The sequence below is a fragment of the Pagrus major genome, chromosome 5 (assembly GCF_040436345.1).
Source record: "Pagrus major chromosome 5, Pma_NU_1.0".
NCBI classification, from domain to species: Eukaryota; Metazoa; Chordata; class Actinopteri; order Spariformes; family Sparidae; genus Pagrus; species Pagrus major.
In genome coordinates, this window is record NC_133219.1 from 12126041 (window position 1) to 12152311 (window position 26271).

Here is a 26271-nt window from a genome sequence, read left to right on the forward strand (position 1 = left end):
TGAACACGACTCGAGCAGTCTGATTGGGAAGGAGAGCGCGAGAACCCGCAGACATGGGAGATGAGAGAGGGAGCGAGTGGATATGAAAAACCTCTTCCCCCCCTGTGAGAGACAGAGGGAATGGGGAAAGAGTGGGAGCATACTGATAGAAGCAGACAGGCAAGGGAGAAAAAGTGGTTATCCCCTCATCCACTGTTTTAAAGAGGTTAACCTCATTAAAATTGTGGTTATGAAAATGCTGAGGGCACGGTGGATAATAAAGCCCTCATGCCAATAGTACATTCTCAGTCTGAATTCATAGATTCTTCACCCATGAAGTTTCAATTTGAGATTATGTCTGCATCCTTAAGGTGCTTTAGCCCACTGCCCATTTGGATGAAAGGATAAATTCCCTGTGCCCTTCAAGGTGTGGATTATTACCACCGGAGAAATAGCGGCCACTCCTCTCCAACTCTGTAACTTTTGCTAGAAATAAAAACACGGTGCCCGCTTTTAGTGGCTGAAATAAAAACAGCAGTAAATGAGTCAAATATGAGAAGGTCACTGTGTTTTCCAGCCCGTTGCTCATCCTAAATGGGTCCCTGTGGCCTAAATGAGGATGGATGTGAGCTGAAGAGGATCCGCTGGTCTGAGCTGCAGTCTCTCAACATGCCAAGGGAAAAACAAGGGCAAAGGAGACGAGAAGAGTTGAGTTCAAAGACTGGACTGGCTGTGGCGAGGTTTAGACACACCACTGTGGAGAATTAACAGAATACAGTTGTAGGAGCTGTGTTTAGTGCGGAGGCTGACAGCAGAGACTGGGAGGAGGTCAAAGGGTCTGTGCTTGTGTACAGATTTACCAGCAAGCCTCGGTGCTGGTGACCAATCCTCTCTGATCATCTCTCTGTTGTTTTATTTCTCTTTCTCTTTCTCTCTCAGGCACAGATGAACCTTAAGCCTAATGAGGAGTTTATTATTGTAAATGTGCACGAGCTAATCAGATGAAAAAAACAGGTATTATGTTTATCTGATCATCTGTTTTTGAATTTTTAATCCATCTCTAGACAAAAGGTAATACCAGTAAAATAAGACCCTTTATCAATGTCTTTATAGGATTACCATAAGATATTTGCTCAGTGGTTTTATGAGTTCTAAGCTTGGCTTTTAAGCAGTTGTCGTTTTCATCTCATTAAAATCCTCCTTAATTCTGCACATTTAAAAAAAGACCACATTTTCCAGGATCTGCCATGGAGACAGAGTCTGGATGGGAGGTGCTGTGGAGGTAGGAATAGAGGGCGGCGTCTCATTAAGATGATAGCAGACTTTACTGAGGGCACTGTGGATGATTTATAGGTCTTGACCAAGTGCAGGTCTCTATCTACATTATACCATAAGACACTTGATATCTTTCATGATTCATGATGAGGAGCTCGAAAACACCTCAAGGTCAGACTGATAGCTATGGAATGTTGGATGATGACATCATCCTAAAGTCTGAGCCCTGCCCTGCTCTTTCCTCGGTGGTGAAGCAGTCTCGCCAAAACATGTGGAGATAGAAACTGAGTTCACAAGTATCAAACTGGATGCATCATGTCCCTTGAAGGAGCAATTTGTAAGAAATTGCCCAAATTTTACTTTATAACAGTCAAATAAATTAACATTACCCACAGAGTGTGAAGACACAACAGTGTTCACATTATGTCAAAGACATCTCTGTACTGTGTTGCACTTTACTGAAGTTAGCATGCTAACCAGCTAGCCCAGCCTGTCCCATCTCATAATACCACTATGTACTGCAAGAGGCGATAGCCTGATATCTCCCGTAGTTCAGCTGGTAGATGTAAAAGTGGCATGTTTCCTACTTAGTCCAATAAGTAAACAAAATAAACTCACAAAATGTCAAGAAAAGGAAATATTTTCACACCAATGTTCCGCACTGAAATAACAATACGACCACACACCTTCTCAGTTCAGGTTTATTGCTTTTACTGAACAATCATTAAATTTAATTACCGAAATTTCCTCATTTACATCATTGCAAAAAATGTAAAACTTGACAGACACAAAACAAAATCTAAAAAGTCCTGAATTCACCAGGTAAGATGTGAAAATATTCCAGCTCTACATGCCGTTTTTGCCCACTGCTGATGCCCCACTCTCTTTCTGTTCCAGTTTTAGTCCTCATTGCACCCACTGTAAATCACCTCTGTAGTGTAACCCCAGTGTTCAAAGTGGCATCTGTTGGTCTAAGAGGCTGTATTCAGTCCCAGCCTGATGTCCAGCCGTTCAGAGGCACACCATCAGGAGAGGCAAAATAGACACATTTTTGGGGTCCCCAGTGAAATTTTAGGGAAAGGGGCCCCCAACTGCCACTCATATAATATTATGCATTGACACATTTTGCAATGACAACTATAAACCGTCCAAAAAGGCACTATTCTGTGCACTGCTGCTGCCTCAAAACCAAAGCTTTATGTGCTGATGATCGCTGGTCTTAAAATAATGTGAAAATAGGTTTAGCTATTAGTTCAGTTTTTAATTGTTCTGGTTTTTAATGTCATTTATATTTGAAAATTCTCATAAAAAGAACATTGGAAAAAAAAGGGAACGGTTTGGATTTTGTACATTTTTTGTTGGTTTCAGATTATTTACAGCAAAATGATGGACGCTGGTTAGATGGGCCATCTGGGAATTTTTGCCTCGGGCCCCAACACTCTCTGGAATCGCCACTGTAATGCTCACATTCTCCCTAATGACCAATTACCGACCTACAGTAAATGTCACCTGAGGACGACTTCAAATCCAAAATTGCATGTCCTTGTATGAGGAACATATTTATCTAACCAACATCTTAACATTTTATTAGCAAAAAATAGCTCTTTCTTAGCTCTCTAATCATAGTCCTCAGCATCGGTTGGTCAGCGTAATTTTGAAATCGCCAAGGTGCAATTGTCTGATTCACTTAACCCCAAGTTTCATCAAAATCCAATCAGCGGAGACTGAAATATCACACATGGCACATGAGCAATCAGCGTGATGCCACCCTCTCGGAAATAATCTAATTTTGAAATGTCACCACTCGGTGAGATACCTTCAGCACAGCAGTATACATCCTAGTTTCATCAGCGCCTTGTCAGCTGTGTCTGAGTGGACGGAAGGATGAAATCCCAAGCTGGTCGTTAGGATCAACCTTCAGTACGATTATCAGAGAGTGTTTCATTTCTCTAAGTAGCTGAAGTGGCTTTAATAGGGAAAGGCCAGGTGTATTGTCAAAATTGGTGCTGATGTTGCTCATGGATACTTAGTTATTAGATGCAGTATTAAATCTTACAATGAGATGATATAGACTATACACAATGCTGACTGTATGTTGTCCATCAGTAACTTCTGTGCTGCAACACACTGTATTAACATCTCCCAACTGATTTTTTACACACTTGATTAAGTCTTCTGCAAGATCTGCACTTTAAAACTCAACAAGGCTTTCCAGAGAAAATGCGAAGTTAGACTACTTGAAACAGCTATCCAACTTCCTTCAGCTTGCCATGGGGGAGTTACAAAAAACGAGGTTGAGGAAAGGCTGAAGAGGCTGATTACACACAATTTAAAGTCCCAACCCGTCAGGCGTTTTGGGAAAGTGCTTTTCCAGGAGGACGAGGAGGAGGAAGAGCTGTCTCCACCAGCGAGACAGCGCCCCGGTCGGATTGCTGTGACCGACCGTGAAGCGCACATCCTCCGGTGAGCCACAGGGACTGTCCTTGAAGTTGCGTCAATGCGCACACGCCTAGCCAGGAAGTTCGGTGACTGGACCTTCAAAACCAAAAGCATTGGAAAAAAAAAAAAATATGAATGTGGAGTGTGAAATATGAATTATGGAGTACACATAACAGCTAATCTATATGAATGAAAACATCCAGTTAAATAGACTCATGAGCGCAGCATGGTGCTTTATGCAGAGAGTAGGAAATGTAAACGAAATAGAAAGCACATTAACACTTTTTGCATTACAATAAATGAAATTAAATGAAATAATAACCACGTTTGCGTCACAAGAAGTCAAATGCATCTTTCCTTAAATTGAATGAGTTAATAACTGCGTTTTATTTTGGTCGTCTAGACCGGAAGTGCTGATCGACCTCACTCGGGGAGACTTGACTGTGGTCGTCCAGGAGCGCAGAGCGCACACGTCGCTTTCTCCACTACATCGGACCACTGCGGTAGGAGCGGGGAAGGCAGCAGCGCAGGGGGACAAGGCAGGCATACTTCACTCACGAACAGAAGCATCCAGGTGGAGAGTGCGTCTCTCTGCCGACTTCATCACGGAGGAGGACTTTAACCTGTCCGGACATACAGCTCCCAACAGCTGCCAGGGCGAATCCTTCAGCCCCAGCGAGAGCGCAGGAGGGAGAACTTTTGACTCTTGGCTCCGTGATTTTTTTTTTTTTTTTTTAACCACATCCTTAACCTTGGAAGTCAGAGCTGTTTATTGTGAGAGAGGATGGGACCGCTACTCCTTTCCATCGCCCTGTGTGTGAGCGTCGCTGTCTCGCAGCATGTGAAAGGTGAGTGGGAAAAGTGACTGACTGTCATTACTGTCATTTTTTTTTTTTTTTTACAAGACTAGCCCTTTAGCGTGGGAGTACCACAAACTGGTCAAGCGATGGGAGCTCCTTTACATGATCAAAGCGACCAAGTGAATTGATGGTTTAAAAGGGAAAGCCCTCATGGACAGCAGAGCAAAATGTAATGTGCGTACATGGAGAGGCTGTATTATTTGCGGGAACAAGAGCAGCCCTGTCCGCACGGTTTGGTGACAAGACAACTACCGATCGAATCTGCGCACGACCTGGTTTCTTAATTGGTTTACATGCGTGTGCAGGACACTTGAGTCGATGAGGCGAGTGACTCAATTTTTCTCATCCCGTGCGTAATTTCTCTGTGATAAGGGGCCAAATCAGTCCGTCCATCATGCGCGCACAATGAAGGTACGAATGTGCACTGCTCCAGTCCTTTGCGCGCCCTCACACTGATAATATTCAGCTGTTTGCTTCGCTCCTGTGGGATGCCTCCACGGGATACAAAGAAGCCGTGCGTCCAGACTCGATTGAGACCTAAAGGACGTCACTTTTCCTTCTTTGATAAACTGAATTAAGAAAACAAAAGATAAATGGAAAGATTTCACGCAGACAGTCCCAGATGCTATCACATAGAGGAGATAAGCTGGAGAGCTCTCTGTGTTAGTTTCATCGTGGTACCATTATTGACCAGAATGTCGCCAAGAGAAGGTCAATTGTGCACCACAGGTGCAATTTAGTCTTAAAAAAACTGTCACGTGTAAAAAAGAGATTGTTAAAAGCTTACAGACTCACCTGGCCCACTGGATCCGCATTTAAATGATTTCACACCCCCTCCTCCTCCTCCTTCTTTGCCCTTCCGGTATTCTGGTGATTGTAATATGTATATTCTCAGTGCAGAGCAGTACCTGTGGGGTTTGTGTAAAGAAAGCAGTGTAGCCTATAGAAGTGGGTCATGCCACCCTCCCTGTCTCTATTCATTTAGCAACACACTTGCCTCAGGAGTCACACATGTCAGACAGACCTCTGCCTCTACACCAGGAGAGTGCCTTAAGCAGAGCTCCTAAGGCTACCTAAGCCTCGCGGTGTCAACTCAGAGTCTGCCGTTCCAAGAAGTAATACTCCCTGGTAGGCTGGCATAATGAATGCAGAGGAGAAGCAGGGAGCTGACTTGTTTCAAGGCTCAGCGAGTTAAAAATAAACCCTGAACCTGTCCCTCAATTAATCATATCCCAGTTAAATTTGTGGTATTGTAAAGGGACTTTCTGTCCATCTGTTTCCAAACAGGAGTACAGCTGTAACCTCATCCACAGCGAGGAGCTGGTTTTAGGAGCAGATGGAGGCGGATGGAGGGTGTTGATAATATCTGATCTATGTGTGAGCATCCTTGGAGCCACAATGGTCACCCTGGTAGCTGTTTTAGCAATGCAACTGCTTTTTTCCCCCCTCTCAGACCTCCCAGAGTCGGTCTGAAAAGGTCCATCAGCATTCAAACTCCCTGCTGTAAAGAGGAGAGCAACAAAGAATGCATTGTGAAGATTAGAAGTCGTGTTGTAATTGTACCAAAGCAACAGTGTATTTACTTTTTTGTGGTTGCTCAAAGGTAGCAGGTGTCTTCAGAGACAGCTGCTAACAAACACTCTATTGAGGATGTCACAGGGCGCCTCTGTCCACTGAAACAAATTGATGGGGTAGAAACATTCGCCTTCAGGTAAAACAGACTGCATTGTTCCAAGTCAGTGTGCAATACATCACTTCCTCTGGTTGGTTACTGGTGCTGACTCGCACACATTGTTTGGTGATTCTGCCTGTCCGCCTGGACAAAGCGCATGACTGCAGCAGTGGGCCCTCTGTATTGAAATGTAAGATGCTTTTGTGCTTGTTTAGAGAGTCAGTTTTAATGAATTTGATGCATCTTAATTTTAGCCACAGTCTTGTTTTAATGGCTGCACAATTAGAGCCTTTTAGGCAAATGGACAGCCATCTGGAGAGGCGATGGGATAGTCTGCTATTGGTGAATCATGATTAGTGTTAATATTGTTGGTCACTGTTCATTTCGCTCAGAGATTCCACTCACTCAACACAGATTAAGAAGCTTGTCATTTTTAGAGTGATTGTGGATTTAGGTTGGCTCCGTGAGCTGCTAATCATGCCCACGGACTGTTGATTTGTTGTTTTAAAACTTGAGGGAAATACTTTCCTGCAAGCAGCATCTGGTACATTTGGATAAACAATCGACATGGCTGGAATTGATAGGGATGGGATTGTTGTCCGGATGTAACTTAATACTGCCTGGCATATCATGGGGCGTGTAGCCTAAGACACAGCGCAGACTAATTCACTTATGTTTTCCATGGGCACATTATTTTGCTACAGTATATGCACTGTGGGCTATTACAGTCGTGAGTTATTTAATGTATTGAACACTGTAGAAATATGACCCCAGATTTTTAAACAAATTACTGCAGCACACAGTAATGTAGTATACAGAGCTGCAGTGATTAATTGATAAGTCAAACAACAGAAAAGGAAACAAGTATAATTGATAAAAAGCTTTTTCTCATTTTCTTTTAAGCAGAAATTCCAAAAAAACTTACTTATTAAATGTGGTGTTTTGCTGCTTTTCTTTGAATCTGGTTGTAAAGTGAATATTTTCTTTTTTTATATATAGATATTTTGGACTGTCAGAAGATGTAATACTAAACAAAAGGGCTTCATAATTTGCATTCCTACCCTTGAAGACAATCAAGAGAGTCGAGCACGTCGTCGCCAGGGTGGACATTTTTTTACAGTTTCAGAACAAGACAACAGGATTTAAATTTGAAGTACATATTCCGCGAGAGAGATGGAAAAAAATGTATGAGTTTTAACACAACAAATCCTACTTAAGCTATGGGATGTTAAATTATCCATCTTTGCTCACTACATCTCAGCCTTCCTCGCCTCTGGTTCACATAAACTACAGGTTAGGAACTTCTTTTTAAGCAACATTGTGTAGAAAATGGCACTGAAGTTACATAGTGCAGAAAAAAGTTACATAATGTTCCTTTTAAAAATAAAAAATTGTGTTAAAAAAAAAAGTTACCTTATGGGTGATGGCCATGAAAGGAAGATAATTATCAGTTTGTGGTATCAGCTGAAAAAAATCCATATCCTGCATGAAATAGATATTAACGAAGGATGTTAAATGTATGCAGATGATGGTGATCTATTTGAAAGCTCATTTCGTTCACTGGCCACCGAAGGTCACGCTTGATGTACAGGTGACTTTTAACAGCGATGACTCTCAGCCTACCTCTATAATACCCTTCACTCTGGTTTTAAATGGCACAGTCCTCAATCAGTCGAGAGAGGTCACACCTCTGTCAGATCACCAGCCAAGATAACCGAAGGAACCAAAGCATTGGACGACAACCTACACATAAGGAAATGCAACACAGGAATCGATCTTCCCACAAAGCCTTCTGTTGCCGTTCTGGTGACACTGGCTGCTGTCTTTATTTTCCTCATATTTGCCGAACTTGATTGGGCTATTCATCGTCAGTGTAGATGTTCCTTAATCCCATTAATAACTGAAGGAGAGTTCATCTGTCTCCTATGCTGACAAGTTAATGGATACTGTGCCATTTGTCTTTGCTGTAGTCTGGCCTCTGTTGTCCTGCCTACATTTCATGCTTGACTTATCGGGAGGGCACTGGAGGGACGGTTATAGAGGTTGCAAGGACACACACACGAGGAAGTGCTTACCAAAGAATATGGCCCAGAGATGAGGACGGGCAGAGAAGTGGTAAAATAAGTTGTTTGAGTAAAGATACACATTCAGACACAAACACAATGACTGTGTCGCTGTTGTTTTGTTGTGTCTTTGTATCTGATTTCCTCCCCTGTAACTGAGTAACCACCTGACTTGTCATAGGTGTCACTCAAGACAATACCGGTGTTGGCATACTGCGCTTTAAGCCCACTTCTAGACTTTCATGGTGTTTTCAGGCCTGTCAATTCTGCAATTGTACATCAGAGTGAAAAAAACAATGTTAAACACATCACACGGACGAAAGACAAACACAAAGACTGATCAGCAGTAAGAATGGTCTCTTTTCACACAAGACTCGTTTTTCTCTAATCCTTAAATCAATGTCTGATGTTGCTATTCACAAAACTCTGGAAACACTGATTCGGAATTTTCCCAGACATGTTAAAGGTCTAACATTTACCAAAAGCAGCATGTAGCATCATGACAGCTGGCTTAAGCAGCGATCTTCTTAGCATTCCATTAATGCCAGTGTCAAAATTCAGACCCTGACTGCGCCAGGAAGGAGAAAAAAAAGAGCACCGAGCAAGAGTAAAAAGATTATATGAATGTTTCGTCTGTAGTGTCATTTCATATTGAGCATACTTCAGCTAAGGACACGCAGCAGCCCACCCTGTCATAGTTCAAGCATTCATAAGACCACATGCTGGTTATAAGTAATCCCACTCGGTCACGATTAATGACTCAACTTTGGGACCAGGCCCACAGCACATGTGGCAAAAGTATAGCAGATAATGAAGTTATATGCAATATTATTTGAAATGCATGCGTTTTAACAGCTATAACACGAGCTTACTGAGGCACTTTACTGACTCAGGTGTCATAAGAAGAAGTACCATATAAACAGATATCAAAAGCCATCCAGAAAGATGACATTTATCCTGAAGTAGATAATGTGATTTTTTTTGGAACAGTTGGCCTTGAATTGTTGTATAGACAAGTACTTTTTAACATGCTGTATCTAGAAGGGTGCATTTACATACTATTCATCGTTGCTGCACACTGACTTACTGTCAGTGGATGGTGATATGTGGCAGAACAGTAATGACTCAGACTAATGACTAAGTCCTGTGATGAGTACAGCATCCTTCTTCAGTATGAATACTTTAGTAGTATGAACACTTTACTTCAACCCCCCTATAAAGTGTTTATACTGTACACGCAAACACAGTGCCCAGTCTTATATAGTTGTTCAAAACTACATTAAACATTTATAAAGAAACTTATATTGGCTAATAATGCATTCTAGTGTGTTATCAACTAGGGCTGCACAATAAATCAAAATGTAATCGAAATCACAGTATGGAGAAATGTATTTTTCCAAATCACAAGAGGCTGCAATTGTTTTGATAAAGGTAAAATGTGTGACAAAACAACTGTATAATGAAGTACTGTAGTGCTGCAGAGATGTCCTGGCCTACAAATCTTGTTCTTGATGTTTGGTACAGACCCCAACAAATGTCACATCATCATGATTTTAATTAGAGCCCGACATATGTATTGGTTGGTCTCAATTCTTTACTGCCTGATATCGACCCCAAAAAGTCGGGCTCAAGTTTTTTCAGTGCAAATGAAAACTGTGATGCCAAAAAGATCACTCTAACTGCAATTGCAATATCTGTCAAAATAATAAATACATGATAAATAATAAAAACGTTTCTTTTTTTCACCATATTGTGCAGCAACTCTTATGAAATTTATGAAAAGTTTACGTAGTGCTAATAAAAGTTCAAATAAAATGATGCCCACACAAGCTCAAAGACTTGGCCACCACAACAAGATAATGTATTCACTGCTTTATGTTTAGCAGACAGACTGTTTAAATGTAGATCTAAGACATCTTGAAGGTGCATAATTTGTTGATGCGAGGGTTTGTGTATAGACTTTAAAGTGGTATTGCCATGAAGGGAAAACTCTTTGTACTACTGAGCAGCAGTCTTTGAAATTCATCTTGATTGCAGAAAGTCAAAGCTAATCATTACACAGTTACTTTATAGCTGGGACTATAAGCAGAGGTGAGGATGAAGAGAATATTTTCATTTACTCACATACATTTGCTTCTGGCTGCATCTGGGGAATATGGCTGGAATTATTTTCAAATTCATATAAAAAAAAAATACTTACAATTACATTAATTAATCACAGTGTGCATTACGGCTTAATATAGAGGCCAGGGTAAATATTCATTAGACTTAATGAGTTCGTATACAAACACAAATGAGGATGACATTTATCCTGAAGTAGATAATGTAATTTTTATGGAACAGTTGGCCTTGAATTGTTGTATAGACGAGTACTTTTTAACATGCTGTATCCAGAAGGGTGCATTTAGACACTATTCAACGTAGCTGCACAGTAAGTCTTACTGTCAGTGGATGGTGATATGTGACAGTAATGACTCAGACTAATGACTAAGTCCTGTGATGATATTCTTGTATAGAGAAGTGCTACAAACACAAATGAGGGTTTACGTTCAATTAAAGTGTCAGCACTGCAATACCTTCATAAGGCGTAGGCTACACTGTGTGTTCCATATAGCTTCTCAGAAATAGCATTGGAGGTGGTTACACTGCATTGTGCTAATTGCATTAGAAAACATTAGTCAGGATACAGCGTAAGTGTTAACTAAATAGCTGTTCACTGCAAACAAAAAGCACCTCAAGTTAAAGCTTGCAGTCCGTGCCATCACTAAGGCCATGTAATTACTGTATAAATTAATCTATTTAGCTTTTTTTTTAAAATTGTTTTGTTCTTTTAAGCCCCTGCCTCTTAAAGTGAGTCAGTCTGTTAAGATATCTCCAGATGGCTAGTGCATGTTTGTGTGTGTGTGTGTGTGTGTGTGTGTGTGTGTGTGTGTGTGTGTGTGTGTGTGTGTGTGTGTGTGTGTGAAGGGAGATGTGAGGCAGGAATGCGAGGCTCGTTGACAAGCATCAGGGTGGATTTTCATTGCATTCCTCGTGCAGGCCAAGCACAATTTCCTGTATTGTTGTGCGACTGGATGAGCGCTCCAGACCCACCCTTTTTGTCAGGGAGGTGTCAGAACAGCATCAGCCATTCATTAGCAGTGCTGGCCATGAGTGAAAGGGTCCACCTTTCCCCTGCAGATCAATAAGCAGAATACATTATTTTTGGATCGAGTGCAGAACTGCGGCACTCTGTAATTCTGAGTTGCTGTGAGCAGTGCCATCCTCTTTAAGCTTTATTATGAGACCAAAACTTTAAGACAGTGTGATCAAAATTGAAATATAAGAGAGTTTAAAGCTTGTATGACCCATATACCTTTGAATGTTTGAATGTTCTATCGTCACACAAAAAAACAGCTCCTCTCTGTTGAAGATATAAATGTCTTTTATGAGAAGTGTGCACTTGTCTCATATCAACTTAATAAAGGGACAAGATTTTGTGGGTAATTTTTCAAAGAAACCCAAAGCTTGCAACATTTCTGCTTGTTTTTATTGGATAAGCATACTTGAGTTGCTGCAGACTGAAGTTAAGCCAGCTTTAGTCAAACTGAGATTGTGGAGTTAACGCAATGAGCTCTGCTTTGGTTTGTTGAAGTCTCTCCACTGGGCTCTGGAACGCCACAGCATTTCCAATAAGTTCAATCTACTTATTTGAGATCAGATGGTTGCAGGTGGCTTATGTTCTTACTTCCAACAAGCCTCTAGGAGATGTTGGCTACTCATTCCTTCTCTAGAGGCATCTTTAAATCATAAGCCACCATGTAACAGTCAACACACCAGGGTTAAAAAGGTAACTTAATTATTTTCTTCTTTTGCATAAATGTGCTTTTTTTTGACTGTTCTCTTTCCATCCATCTGTCATTCTGATTACATCTTTATTTTTCCTCTCTGACTCTAGTAGATGCAGGACAGATGCAGGTCTGAGGACTTATTTGTGCATTCCATCTCCTTCCCAGACTCATCAGCTCTGTACTTTACAGCATTTATCTTATATTTGAAGATGTCAGTACCTGCACAGCACTGATGATGCTGTGTTCTTTCTGCGTGTGCGTGCAGTTGTGTGGGTTTGTGTGCTCGAAGCTCCCAGAGATAACCCAGAAATGTCATCACACACAAGTCTAGGCAGCAATTCTGGCTCCTCCGCACAGTGTGGTTGTGCATCCCTACTTCAATCGCTCGCCAAAACACAAAAACAACATCGCTTTATTTATCATGTCAGCTGGCCTGCTTTTATACTAAATTGTGCTGAATGCCAACAAGGGGGTGTTCGGTGAGTGATTGAGAGCAAGATGGAGGGTATCTGTTAAAAGGAATTGTAAATTATGCTCCTCATGTATTCTCAAATTTTAATTGAAAGCCTCTTTTTCAACTCAAACATGGACTGGTGCCACACTCTTTTCGGTAGGCTCTTTTGAGGTAATGGCATAAAGTACACGCTATCCATTGAGAAGTGAAGAGCAATTTTTTTGAAGTGTAATATCTCCAGTCCAGATGTTTTAGATTACCCTTGGGGTGTGTAATACCAGACACAGGAGAAAGAGGGAGGGAGAGAGAGAGAGAGAGCTGAGAGCCAGGCTGAAAATCCCCTTTAATGTGAAGTTCAATGATCGGCAACGACTCACCTTCAAACTTCAAAGTAAAGCCCATTAGAAAACCAAAAAAAGATCATCTTTCCCACCATGTAACCGCTGTCCATTGTCACGTATAAAAGGGTTGAGGGTTGCAGCAGGTTGCACAATTTTGGTAAATGGTTGTAAGGTACAGGCGTGACCCTGATGATTAGATTACTTTTTTCTACAAAAGCCTCTTTTAGGGGCATATGAGGCAACCATAAGCAAACTGAAGCCCTAATAGATTGAAACGTGCAATCAAGTTCCTCCGAGTCTGAGGCAGCAACAACAAGCGACTAAGGCAGGCCATAGTCAGTCATTTCAGATGAGCGTCGATAACAGTCCAGTCAGCAGGATAAAATGTTGCCACGCCAGTGACTACGTTTCAACATTTCTAAATTTGAAACCGATGGATATTTTTAAGGAGACATCAGGACAATTTCCAACTGTTTGTGTCAAGCGAAAAAGGTATTTTAAGCCAAAACATGATCCTTTTTTAATCCTAACTAAGTTATTGTGCCTAAACCTAACCAGACTGTAATCACAGCATTGTTACAAATTAAAATCGAACACTGAACCTAGAGAAACATTAAATTCGAACATATCTGCGGTTTGTAGAACAGTACATTGCCAACATTTATTCTGATGATAGGGTTGCTGATAGACAAAGAGTGACAAAGAGCAACAGGATTGCTGGTCTTTCTGACTCGTTGACAGGAAAAAAATCAACTTAATGCTGATGGGCATTGATGCAGTTTAGCAATGGACCAATGGCCAACACATCCTCATACCTAAATGACTGAATAGGTTGGTTGTCTTCATCTCCCAAAACCACATATATCTCTGTTCCAAAACAACATGACCGATGCAGCGTAACTGCCACACATGTACCATTTGTCTTGCTGTTGCAGTTTGGTTAGGTTGAGGCAACAAAAGTACTTGGTGACATTACCTCTGTAACTTAATTCCCTACGTTGCCTAAGTAACTTTAGTTACCAGACTACATTTGTAAGTTAGAAGAACTCACCATTGACTTCTGGTTTCACACTGGAGACAAACTGCGATCTGCTGAATGAAAGCACTGTTTCTGTTTTGTTTCCATGCTGTTCATCCAGGCTAATTCCACTGACATCATTCATCTTGCTGAACGTCGTCGTTCCTCTATTTTGCTTCTAAAGCAGCTAGTTTGACAGTATGGTCTCTGTATAATTCACCACTGTTTGAGGTATATGAAATATTTACTAGTGTGATCTTTCTAACCTGCCTCTGCTGTTCTACGTAGGTGTGCTCCACTGCAGATGGAGGCAAATACATACTGAAGTACACTGTGAACTCTGCGTGTGAATCTTGCACTGTATCCAGAGTCAAGGCTGTGAGGTGCCTGACAAGGTAAATTAGGAGCTGAAGAAGTTCAAAAGTTTGAATCACATAGCGTTATTTTTAACCAGGTACAATGCCTTGAAGTGGGATCTCTGTGGTATCTCAACGTCTCTCTTTCTTTCTCTCACACACACAAACTCTAGGAGTTATAATTATAACACATCAAACCGTGGTTCTTAGGTGGCTGCTGCAGCTGGGCGAGGATTTGGTTTGATGTCATGAATAAAACTACCAGATAGTGTTTGACTGCAGTAAGTGTTGGACTTGTGTGTTTGAATGTGGTGCAGATGCTTACTTTGCAGATTCACGCTTGTCTTTTTGAGATGCTTGTGTGTTCGATGCCGTCAGGAAATATTCTTTTGTGTGATAAGTGATATATGCCATCTTTGGCTTGAGTTTGCTTCCACAACTGAAATAACCTAGCATTTTTCCCAGACAGAAAATAATCTCTCAAAAGTAGCTACAATACAATATTTTGATGTTCAGTAATCACCCATGACTCTATGTTATCACTCATAAAGCTTCTGCACGCTGAGCCTTGTCTGGCTGTTAGAGCATGTAGTGCCTGCTACATAAAATTCACTGACCAAGGGGTAAGCAGGATGAAAAAATTCAATTTGTCAAGGCCTGCCCTTTTCAGTGCACACAATGCACAGCTTAGACCTGTGAGTGTGAAGTATGAGTGGAACAGCTATCAGAAGATGCTGTATTGTGTAGCCATTTTTTCATGCATTAGAGCAACATCACATTCCCTGTAACATTTTCCACTGGTTAAATTGGCAGAATGAAAGCACAAACCTGCAATACAGTTAGACGGTGAGAAGTGGTAAATGTTTATCAGCTGTATAGGTGACCATTTGTCCCATATGGGCCAAAGGTAGCCAAGGTACTGTACCTTAAATTAACTGGGCTTGTAGCTGCGATAAAGCTGTGATAAAGCATATTTAAACTGGAACTTTGCCAATTTTCAACCAGCTTTGTATCGCTACAATGTTAGTACAATATCCAAATGAACAACTGTAAACTTCTCCATTTTGCCTGCACCCAGAGCCCCGAACTTTTGGGCCACAGAAAGTGATAGAAAATGTCAGACTTTAGGGATGTTGTATCAACTAGCGATTTTGTACTTCCCACATTTTTTATGTCTGCATCCATGGACACAAAGTGTATTGTCAGATAGATCAAGTAAGGGGCGCCTCACCAAACTCTGATCAAACTCTCTAACACCCCTTTTGCATTTAATCGAAAGAGGTACATACATTTCTTAACACTCCTTGATGGGTATTTATCGGCTCAGGCCTTGATCGTCTGTGATGAAAACAGGGTGAACATGTTCATTTTGTTCATTGTCAGGTGCAATAATCTGACGTGCGTTGAAGTTAAGGACGCTGGCTTGTTAATACAAACTCGTCTCCTGGCAACGTGATAATCGCTTATTTTTAGCGGGGCTACCTGCATTTAAAAAACCTGCATATACATAAATGCAGGTTTTGTAAAAGTGGTTTAACCTAGGCAATACTACACGGCCTAAATTTTCCAGAAACATCTGGGCGTACTGTTTAGCTGCAATTATGAAAGTTTGTGAACCCGAGGTGGCTGTCATATTGTTTTCTGAGGCTGAAAAAAACTCTGATCACACTGTGAAACTAGGCAGTGCTGATCAAATATGAACCACAATCCTGTTCATTGTCAGTTTGCCTAAAATGCTTTCAAAAACATCTTTTAGTATATTGTTTAGCTGTAATACGATATTGTTTCCTACTAGACATGAGTTCCATTGATCTCCTCTAATTTTCATCATATGTGAATAGATGTTTTTTACGAAATGTTTTCTCAAATGCAAAGAAACAGTCATAGTAATATAAAATAATATTCACGTAAATGCTTTTTTCTTGGATTTACTTAAATTTATAATTGGTTACTTGAAGCTGTCTGTGTCCCCATGTCTCTTACATGCGCTCACACTTAAACAGAGAAAGTAGACTACACATTTTAATTTGCCGTACTATTGCATCCTTTGTGAATTCTGAATCAGAGGGTTGCTCCGTCACAGAGTGGATTTGTGTGGCATAATTTTCCTTTTATCCAAAATGCCACATGGAAAACATCTTGACAACAAGAGAGCTAATGAGGTAAACATTTAACGAACAGGGTCACAGAAATGCCTTCATGTGCTGTTGAATATGCATCATTCCTGTGAATTTGTGACACAGTTTCCAAGTGAAATGCGTTTTCCCCTCGCCCCCTTTTTTCTTTCCTGGCTTGTTAATCTGCACTGGCGTCTTCCAATACCGGCACTTTTCTCTTCAGCGCTAACGGTGAAGATTCAGATGAGATGTGAGCTCCACTTCTTTATACATGTTTGATGAATCTTTTTATGCTGCTTCTGGGATACAAGCATGAATGTGGGAGATCTTGTCTGGAAAAAAGGTACAAAAGATGGGAGGTTTCCAAGTTTGTAATGAGGCTAGCAAGGCTCTCCTGGCTCGCGAGCAAACTAGGGCATCTGTAATGAGCGTGCAGAGAAACAAGGCGGTGGGGGGGCAGAGAGAAGAGAGGGGGTGCATGTTGCAAACCTGAATTGAGCCACAAGCTTTAACATCAGCTGGCCAGTCAGTCGTACTGTTGCTCCCACTTAACTGGAGATGGATTTGACTATTACCCCTCCTCACAGACACACCAGTGTGTGATTTCCCAGAAACTCTTGGCTTGAATTTGAGCAGGGCATATGCAATACCACATGAATTATTTGATAAGATCTGTGATTTGTTCAACACAGTTTTGCACTGGTATGTACATGAATGTAATTGCATGACATTTGCATGTTATACTGCTAAATGTGTGGTAAACAATAATAATAAGAGACGATCATCTTTTGCATACATCGCAGCCATGATCTGATGAATGTCACACATTTCCAAAGTGACGTGACTCTTTTATATGTGATCAAAAATATTATTGTGAATCCAGTGCACCGTTAACTAAACCATATGAGCTGAACCGACTCCTAATCAGCAAGAACCTGAAAGAGGATGGATATAAATTATTATGCATTATGTTAATGAACACAATCCATCATAGGGCCTGGATGTTATGTTTCCTGCCAGTCTGTGATTAACAACAACAACAACAGTTTGTTTTGGTGATTTATTTTTGATAACCATAGGATTGACAAAAGCATCTCGTGCAGTCTTTACAGTTAACTAAAGTAGTTGGAGAATTGTAGTCAGAATTTATAGGCACGTTGAAAACTTTTCCTCTTTTTATATACAACTAGTGTTGGTTTCGTAGCAGGCGTGGCGTTGTCGGTGGGCCTTACGGGCCTTGGCTAACCCATGTGTACAACTGGCCCATCCTAAACAACCAGGATAACATACATTTTCTTAACTTTTATTTTACATTTTTATAGTTAACATTCCGATACAAGGTTTCCCTTTCAAAAAAAGATAAAGACAACATTCATTAGACTACTATCGTGTGTTATGTCTGGACCAATCACAACAGGCCATTTTACATTGACCAAGCCCTGTAGGTCACATGTTCATATCACGGTATGGATCAGTGTAGGCAAGACGGGACATAGAGCTGAAAAATTCCTTCCTAACTTGATTGTCTCTGGCAATGAAATCAAATTAACCCTCAACCTAGAACAGTTATTGGGTTACCTGACTCCTCTGTAATTATTTGTTTTTCCTACTCTGTTCTAACAGCAATATACAGTTTGATTCAGGAAAACTTACAGTTAATGTCTGGCTCATTTCAAGTCCCAATTTTACCTTTGCTTTTTCTAAAAGTGGATGCATTTACCGGAAAAAAAGAAAAAAACAGCATTCAAAATTTGGTGTTAAAAAATGTACTTGGATGTTTTAGACTTCCATAACAAAAGTTGCTCTCTCTCTTGTTAAAAGTCAACCTCAACTCAATTGATCTCTCTCTACCTGCGAATCCCAACTGGAACAAATGATTATCGAGTACGATCATTAAAACAGCATGGTATGTGAAAATGTCAGTCTTCTAAATGAATGGATGTTGTGGTCTGCACAATCCACAGCAAAAAGTAAATATAATTAATACGATTCTGTTTAATGAACAATGTACCCATGTGTGCCACTTGTTATGAATATAAACTGTCGTTGGTAAATAATGAGCTGTCTCTGCATTGAAAATGTTTTAGACAAAGAGTTAAAAAGTGTCATATTCAACCAGATGCACTTGGTGCCTTCCACAACATGATATCATTTTGGTTTTAGTGAGACTGGAAACCTTCAAAAGGAGGCAAACAGTATTATCATCTGTAATTAAAAAGCCAAGCCAAAATTACTTTGGCTTATCCAAAATTGAAATCCTGGCGCTGTGCCTGTTGCGTAGTTTTGTTTTTCATTCACATCGAAGATCACAGAAGTCAACTCAATATTCCTGCCAAACCTTATGGCACATAAATAACTATTTAACAGTATTATCAGTGTTGTAATCATTATTAATTATCCCTGAAGGCCAAGTAAGCCAAAAGGAAATACTGGCAACGCAGTTAACTCGCATCTCAGCAGTTTTTTATCAGTTACCTGCCGAGGCCATCACATAAATCACTTTGCAATGTAAGAACAGCTAAGGGCAGTCAGAGCTGTTACGGTCAGATTATTTATATTTTATTTGCCTGCAGTGTCATGGGAGGATGCTGTAAATAAAAGGAAAGCAGTCTGTGCTGTGTTGGTTGTGCAGGGTCAGGCCACATGGGCTTTGTCTTGTGGATGTTGGGTGCAGAAATCCAATTTTTAACCACTAGGTGAATTTGGTGTTGATGATGCATGCAGTGAAAATTAAACCTATAGAATCTATATGAGTTGGTGCTACTGCATCTGATCATGTTGATATGATATAAAGAAGCAGCAAGGAGTCACACAAAATTTCACCATAGTTTTGGGAGCATTTCACATTTGTATTCCTTAGTGACTTCATATTTCATACTGTACATGAGTAACAGTTTCACCTCAGGAAAGCTGGAGTCCCTGGTCCCAGGTGGCTGCAAAATCCTATGAACCCAGCAGACCCTGTGCTGAGTGCATTATCGCTGCCCCTGGCCCATGATGAGGACAGGTATCGATCTTATCCTCAGACAAAAGCCCTCTGTGCACCTCTGCAGGGCTTAAAGGTGGCTGAGGCAGGATACACAGTAATGAGAGCAATAGAGGGCAGAATTGGGGACCAGCTTATTCCTAACAAGGATGGAGACCTTTACACTAAAGAAAAGAAAGAAGCTAGGTGGGCTTTTTTTTTTTCATTTTATTTTTATTGAACCCCTTCCTTCAAGCATCTCTGTTCTTTCTTTCTCCGAGCACAGTTTAGGTCTTAACCACACCATGCACTATAGCCTTGATGGTCTTATCTAGAATTTAGGACTCCTGTGGGAATATATCTCGGCACAGACTGTCTGAAAAGTAAACTTGGTTTACTCCCAGTATGAAGTTAGAGGAGCAGTGGAGGTGGTCATAAACGATTCAAAGTATTTCTCAGAGAAAGTGGTTTGAGCTTTCTCTGACCTAAGAGGGTCCGATACCTCTGGCTGGGAAGAAAGATCCCACCTCGTTTGAGTGCAATGGTTGGAGGCTTTTGTGGAAACAGAAGTTGTTTTTATGCCAAGGACTCCAAAGAAAAAAACTTTTTGTGTGCATGCCTTTGAGGTGATGCTTACGTTGGCTGAAGCCTCTAACCTCACAGTGACCAAAGCTCAGTAGGTTTTAGTAAGGCTTGCCCAGAGCATAGATCATCAGTTGGATGGAGTTGAAACAAAAGTTTGTTTTATGCCCAACAACAGATGAATAAGATAATGTTTTATAAAAATCAGTACCGTTACATTTTTATTCCCTACTACTTATGAGTTCAAGCCTGCTAAGACCAGGAAGTGGTGGACTTTGCTTGTAAATCCTAGAAAAATGGATGATGCTGGAATCTTTGCGGCCTAGGTTGCCAACTGGAAATACGTTAAAGAAACGGTTTGCTTTATTTGGAAGTACACTTAACCACTTTCCTTCTGCGAAGATTGATGCCACACCTATGTGTGCAAGGCAAATAAGAAGCTTGTGCCAGAAGCCGACTGGCTCAGCACAAAGCATAAAGACTGGAAACGGTGGGAAACTGCTTGTCTGGCTCTGTCCAGAGATAACAAAGATCTGCTGACCAGCATTTTCTAAATCTCACAAATTAACATGCATGTCTTGTTTGTTTCATCGATACAGAAACTTGGGGTTTTTTTTGTGCCACATGACTACAGCCCTCCTGCTTCCATTGTTTGTGCTAAGTTAAGCTAACTCGCCAGGTCACCACTTATCCTTTGTTTGCCAACAAAACAGTTTTTATTCCCTCATGTAACTAATTATTGTATAATACAGTCTACCATGATATTGTTGAACTGTGATCTTTTCTGAGATGGTTATCGTTACGTGAACATCTCCTACCGTTACAACCCTAATTGGAGGATACTCACTCCGTGGTCTCCAGACCCTGGTCTCAGGTCAGCACTGTCGATACAGTTGACAGCAGTTAGTCAATTGTTCAAATTTTCATGTCAAAGTTCACCAAAGTTCCTATGGGAGCTCTGCACTGATTGATTTTGCGGCCATGAGCAAAATTACTGATCACTGCAATTCCATCCCTGTAAAATGACTTCAATCTGAAGTTTCCCTGTTATAAATGCTGGTCAGACTGAGCCCTTGGATTTCAAACTGTTTGAAATGCGGAAACCGCTGGTTGGACCTTTATAAATACTAATGCTGGCCCATTCTGCCTCATTTCCACTTGCTGTAGAAATCAGTTGAACTCATTGAGGGGGAAAGTTTAAAGGACTGCCCTCAGCATTTGACTGACTTCACAGGAGCACCTAAAGTTTCTCTCATCTTCAAAATGTCCCTGCAACGAAGACCCAGATCTCTTCTCTGTGGATTAGATCCTCCCAAAAGCTTTCATAGAGTTAGTAGCCAGCATGCTCTCTGTTATCACCACCCATTCCATGTGTTTGATGTGCTGCTTTTAAAAATCTTGGTCTCTTCTGTCTCTCTCCTCTCTGGCGCCTTTTAATTCCAATCCACAGTCCTGCATGTTCATGTTGTTCTCCATTGTGCACTCTTTTAGAGCTGTTTCTGAACAGTAGGCTGTGGAGTTTGTGTTCAGCTTACTAGGACCACACTGTCTGTCTTTCTTCTCTTCCATAGATGTTTAGCATTTTCAGCACTCTCTAAACATCTCCTCTCTCTTCTCGCTTTCCACTCCCAGAGGCCAAAGCGAGCGTATTCCCTCTAGCTATTACATCCAATTAGGAGGAATGAGAGTTTCACCCCTCCTCCCTTTCTACACTAACAATGTGGAATACAGTGGAATGAGTCAGGGCTTTCTCTTCTCTTCTTTGATGTGAACAAATTACACTTCAGATACACTCTTGGCAAGGAAACAAAGATCCAGTTTACTCTTTCAAGTTTGGATTCTTTTCTTATTTGGTGAACACCATGATACACAATGGAAGAAGCGATCGCTTGTCTTGGGTTGATGGCTTCTTTTATGTCAACTAATCTCTGTCAACGGAACAAATCATTGCTTAAATTTGGGTTTGAATAATAACAGTACAAATTTGAATTTGTGCATACTATATAACAGCGGGTGTTTTGATAAAACTGTAACTGGTTGCAGACGATGATCATCACTAGGGCTGCACTTTTTTCACATTTTGTTACGTTGCAGCCTTATGCTAAAATCGTTTAAATTAATTTCTTCCCTTCATCAGTCTACACTCAATACACCATAATGACAAAGCAGAAAATTAATTTAGATTTTTTTTTTCATATTTATTCAAAAGGAAAAACTGAAATATTGACAAGTATTCAGACCCTTTCCTTGAAATGTAGCTCAGGTGCCTCCCATTTCTTCTATCTTTGAGACGTTTCTCTACCTTGACTGGTGTCCACCTGTGGTAAATTCAATTGATTGGACATGATTTGGAAAGGCACACACCTGTCTGTATAAGGTCACACAGCTGAAAATGCATATCAGAGCCAAAACCAAGCCATGATGTTAGAAGGAACTGCCTGCAGAGCTCAGAAACAGGATTGTGTCGAGACCCAGATCTGGGGAAGGCTACAAAAACTTCTGCTGCATTGAAGGTCCCCAAGAGCACAGTCACCTCCATAATTCTTAAATGGAAGAAGCAACCAGGACTCTTCCTAGAGCAGGCCACCCAGCCAAACTGAGCAATCAGGGGAGAAGGGCCTTGGTAAGAGAGGTGACCAAGAACCCGATGGTCACTCTGGCTGAGCTGTGTGGAGATGGGAGAAACTTCCAGAAGGACAACCATCACTGCAACAATCCACCGATCTGGCCAGACGGGCCGCAAAAATCAGAAACATTAATGCAGTGTCTATGCAGTGTTTTGCACACATAGACTTTACTTGGGCGAGCCTCCCAGATATATTATTCAGGTAAATAATTTACAACAAGCTTCCTCCACACCAGGCTCACCTTAGGGTTGGTTGATTGGATGAATATATTGTCTGTCGACCCATCACCGGTTGGTTTGTTGGAGATATTTTGGTTTTTGCTAAATTAATGGAACTCCTTGAAAATTTCACTCAATAAATAACTAACCTGTAAGTGCCAAAAATAGGAACGGCAAAATCTGTGTTTTCCTTACTGTGATTAGAAAGGAGTTTAGAACGAGCAGAACTGACCAGTGCAAAGAAATGCCAGCAGACCGCCTGGGGAGCGGGCTCTGTGTGCAAGCTACTGGAGCAAGTTGACGAGCAGTGCAGCTCTGCCCCTCGCGCTGAAGAGTTAGGAATAAATTTAAGCTGTACACAAGTTAAAAAACTGTTCGAAAAATCTGCAAGTTTGTATTTAAGCTGTCTTGGCAAAATAGCTTACAGCTCAAAAAGATCTAGAGAAGACTGATTTTGATTTATTAAAAAGCGTAGCCTTAAACTTTGGGCGGCAATGTTTGAGTGAAATTATCTTTTACCATTAAAGACTGAGGGTAAGGTAAAGGAAATGTATTCAAACAGAATAAATATTTGGTCCACAAAAATCACACCGCAATCACGTAGGCTAATGAAAATAATATAAACAGCAGCAACAACCGAGTGTGTCTTGGTGTGAGCGTAGCGCACTCAGCAGGATGTTGTATTCCCCACCCACTGCTTGTGTTGGCGCTCACCTGTGCAAATATATCCGCAATCAGCGATTGATGCACTGACAGTGGCCAGTTGGAAAATTTTAATATATCACCCAATGCTATCTCACTTGTCATGACGGAACGGAATTGTGGGTGAAATATCCTAAACCTGAGTTGTTTTTTTTTGGGTGACTTTATAAAATATACTGCTGACAAAGACAGCAGGTAACATTGGAAAACAGACAGGAGAGAGAAACAGAAAAGCAAAAGCAAGTCAGTGTGCGTACATTTAAGTGAACAATTAAAGCGACACTACATAACGAAGGAAAACTCTCAAAGCGATTCTGAAGAAAGATTGCTGATTCCCGTGTTGCCAAATCGTCATGTTCTTCAGAACATGTGAACAGTACTGAGACAAATCTCTGCATGGACAATTCTGCTACCTTCCGAAGCCCTTCAGTTCAGTTCAAAGCAGGGCTGAGTCTAAGATAGGAATCCAAGATGACCTTTAAACATATCTTCCTTTTGCAAAAAACATGGCCTCCAGCAATTTAAAGAGCACTGAAGTGCATTAAAGCTATGTGACCCATTTCAGTTCGGTCACAGTTGCTGTTGTTTTAACCAGTACTGATGAAAGAAATGTAGTTTTGTTTTATCTTTTTACCTCTAGTGTTTCATACTGTAGGTGTCAAGTACTGAGAAACTAAATCTTCTGAAACAGATGGCAACTCTGGTGTGTGTTTGCGTTAAGTGTATCCAAAGTCCGTGACAGCAGCTTTGCGTGCCACGAATGATAAAGCTGGAGAAAAGTTTAGTGTAATATCATATGTGTTTACGCGTGATGTAAAACTGTTTTACATCCTTTAGAGAACAGCTCCACAAAGAACAACATGAAAATGATCACCATTTCAGTGAAAACTGCACACAGCTCTCTTCTTAAAGATAAGGAGAGGAGTTAACCTTTAGAGCTGCATCTCAGATAATTGGAGTAAACAGCCATTTGTGATCCAAAAGGGGCGGATAATTACCATGAAATTTCTGGAAAGTGCTTGAGCAACATAATGAGGTTGTTGCGCTTTAACACTCAGGGAGTTTATTTTCTTTTGTTCATTGTTCACACACACTTTTGTGGAACTCGACTTACGTAATTACATATACGATGGTGAAAGTAATGATTTTGGTGTGTACTGTTCCTTTAAGATGGGGCAACCTTGCTCCTTGGCTTGTACTGCTGTAGTGTGCTGTTTCTGCTTCCTTCCCCTTCTTCTTCTCTACCTCCCTCCACCCCTGCTCTATTTTTTCTTCTTGGCACTGTTGCTTTTATCATCCATATTTGCATTATTCATTTGAATACACAGATCAAATAAGTATAAATTTATTCCGGGCATACCTTCTCTGTATGTATCCCATTTCGCTTTATGTTTTCTTTGCTGGTCGTTTAGATCTGACCACATTTTCATATTACAGGTGTTATGTGACTTTTTGCAATAGTAATGGTCTGCATGATGTGAGCTTCTTCCAAATAAAGGAGAGGAAACACAATACATCTAATGCAATTAGTTGAAGCAACTTCCTTGTCCCATCAAAAATCTCTCTTGACTCCACAGATTCAAACCCATCCATCTGACTTAATTGTCACGTTTAAGACATTTATATGTCATCTGCAATAGATTCTGTACAGTTTCTGCACAGTAGAACACGCGTGATGCGAACACATGCCTTAGAAAAGAGCATCTCTGCTGAAAAGGAGCACTTTCTGCACTGCCATGCACATCAGCCCCAGTGCCAAGGCATCTGGTTGTTGCTCATTAAACGGTGCACCAACCGTTATTCAGTTTGGAATTATTTCTGGAAGAATAGCAATAATTAATCTGTAAATGAACAGTTTTGTTTTCAGACTGGGTGGAATGCAACATTCTCGTGATTTCTCTCCGTTGCCTGAGGAGTCTATCAAATCTCAGACTTTGTACACAACTTCAATTACCAGCATCAGCGACTGCGCTTTATCGACAGTTGTCAGAGAAAAATCAAATATTGTCTCTTTCTGTATTCTTGAGGGAGCCTCCTATAGGGTATAGGCAATCAATACTGACCATAGCACTATAGAAAACATATATTACTTGTTGACACTTTTTTTTGCAAACCGACAGCGAAGAGCATACTTTGAAAAGAAAACATATTGATCGCATTTCAGAAACACAGTATGAATTAGGCCTTGGACATGTCTGCACACTGTATTGACCACATTACAAAAACACTTCCTGTAAACCAGCGGTTCTCAAACTGGGGGGCCATAGAGCCACTGCTGGGGGAGCATGAATAACAGAGGAAAAATATGAAGTGAAACAAAAATGATTTATGTCGAGAAAATAAACAAGACTGCTGATTCTGTTGTGCTGACCTTTATTTCACTAAAATGTATTTTTATGCTTTCCAATAATTGGTAAACATCGATAAACATTGTGGGGTGGGGGAGCGTGAACTTCTTCCGACTCTGATGGAGGAAATGCCAGAAAAAACTACTGCTGCAGACAGTCTGACCCAATGTGTTTTCCTTTATGGTATGCTTGGAATAGCAATTTGATGCTCCATTTGACTGAACATCGCCTCCACAAGCAATCACATACAGTACACAGTCTGTGGAATTATGGATTTTTAACTGTTTTATTCTTTCTTTCTTTCTTTCTTTCTTTCTTTCTTTCTTTCTTTCGACTCAGGCACACTTATCAAAGGAAAATTACTCTTAGATCACTGCTTTGTTTGAGGCAAGATCAATATGTTTGATTGATATTGATGTCATGGC

The 26271-nt window shown here is 40.7% G+C and overlaps 1 protein-coding gene across 1 annotated transcript in view; it reads left to right on the top strand.

Moving 5' to 3' along the window:
* The first annotated feature begins 1226 nt into the window (after positions 1 to 1226).
* Positions 1227 to 26271, top strand: part of LOC140995489 (EGF-like repeat and discoidin I-like domain-containing protein 3) — a 126831-nt gene continuing 101786 nt past the window's right edge. Inside the window, exons 1-5 of the mRNA XM_073465493.1 lie at positions 1227 to 1261; positions 3604 to 3717; positions 4097 to 4376; positions 5841 to 5963; positions 14220 to 14326. Of these exons, the coding sequence (XP_073321594.1) occupies positions 1227 to 1261; positions 3604 to 3717; positions 4097 to 4376; positions 5841 to 5963; positions 14220 to 14326 (659 nt within the window). The remainder of the gene's footprint in view (positions 1262 to 3603; positions 3718 to 4096; positions 4377 to 5840; positions 5964 to 14219; positions 14327 to 26271) is intronic.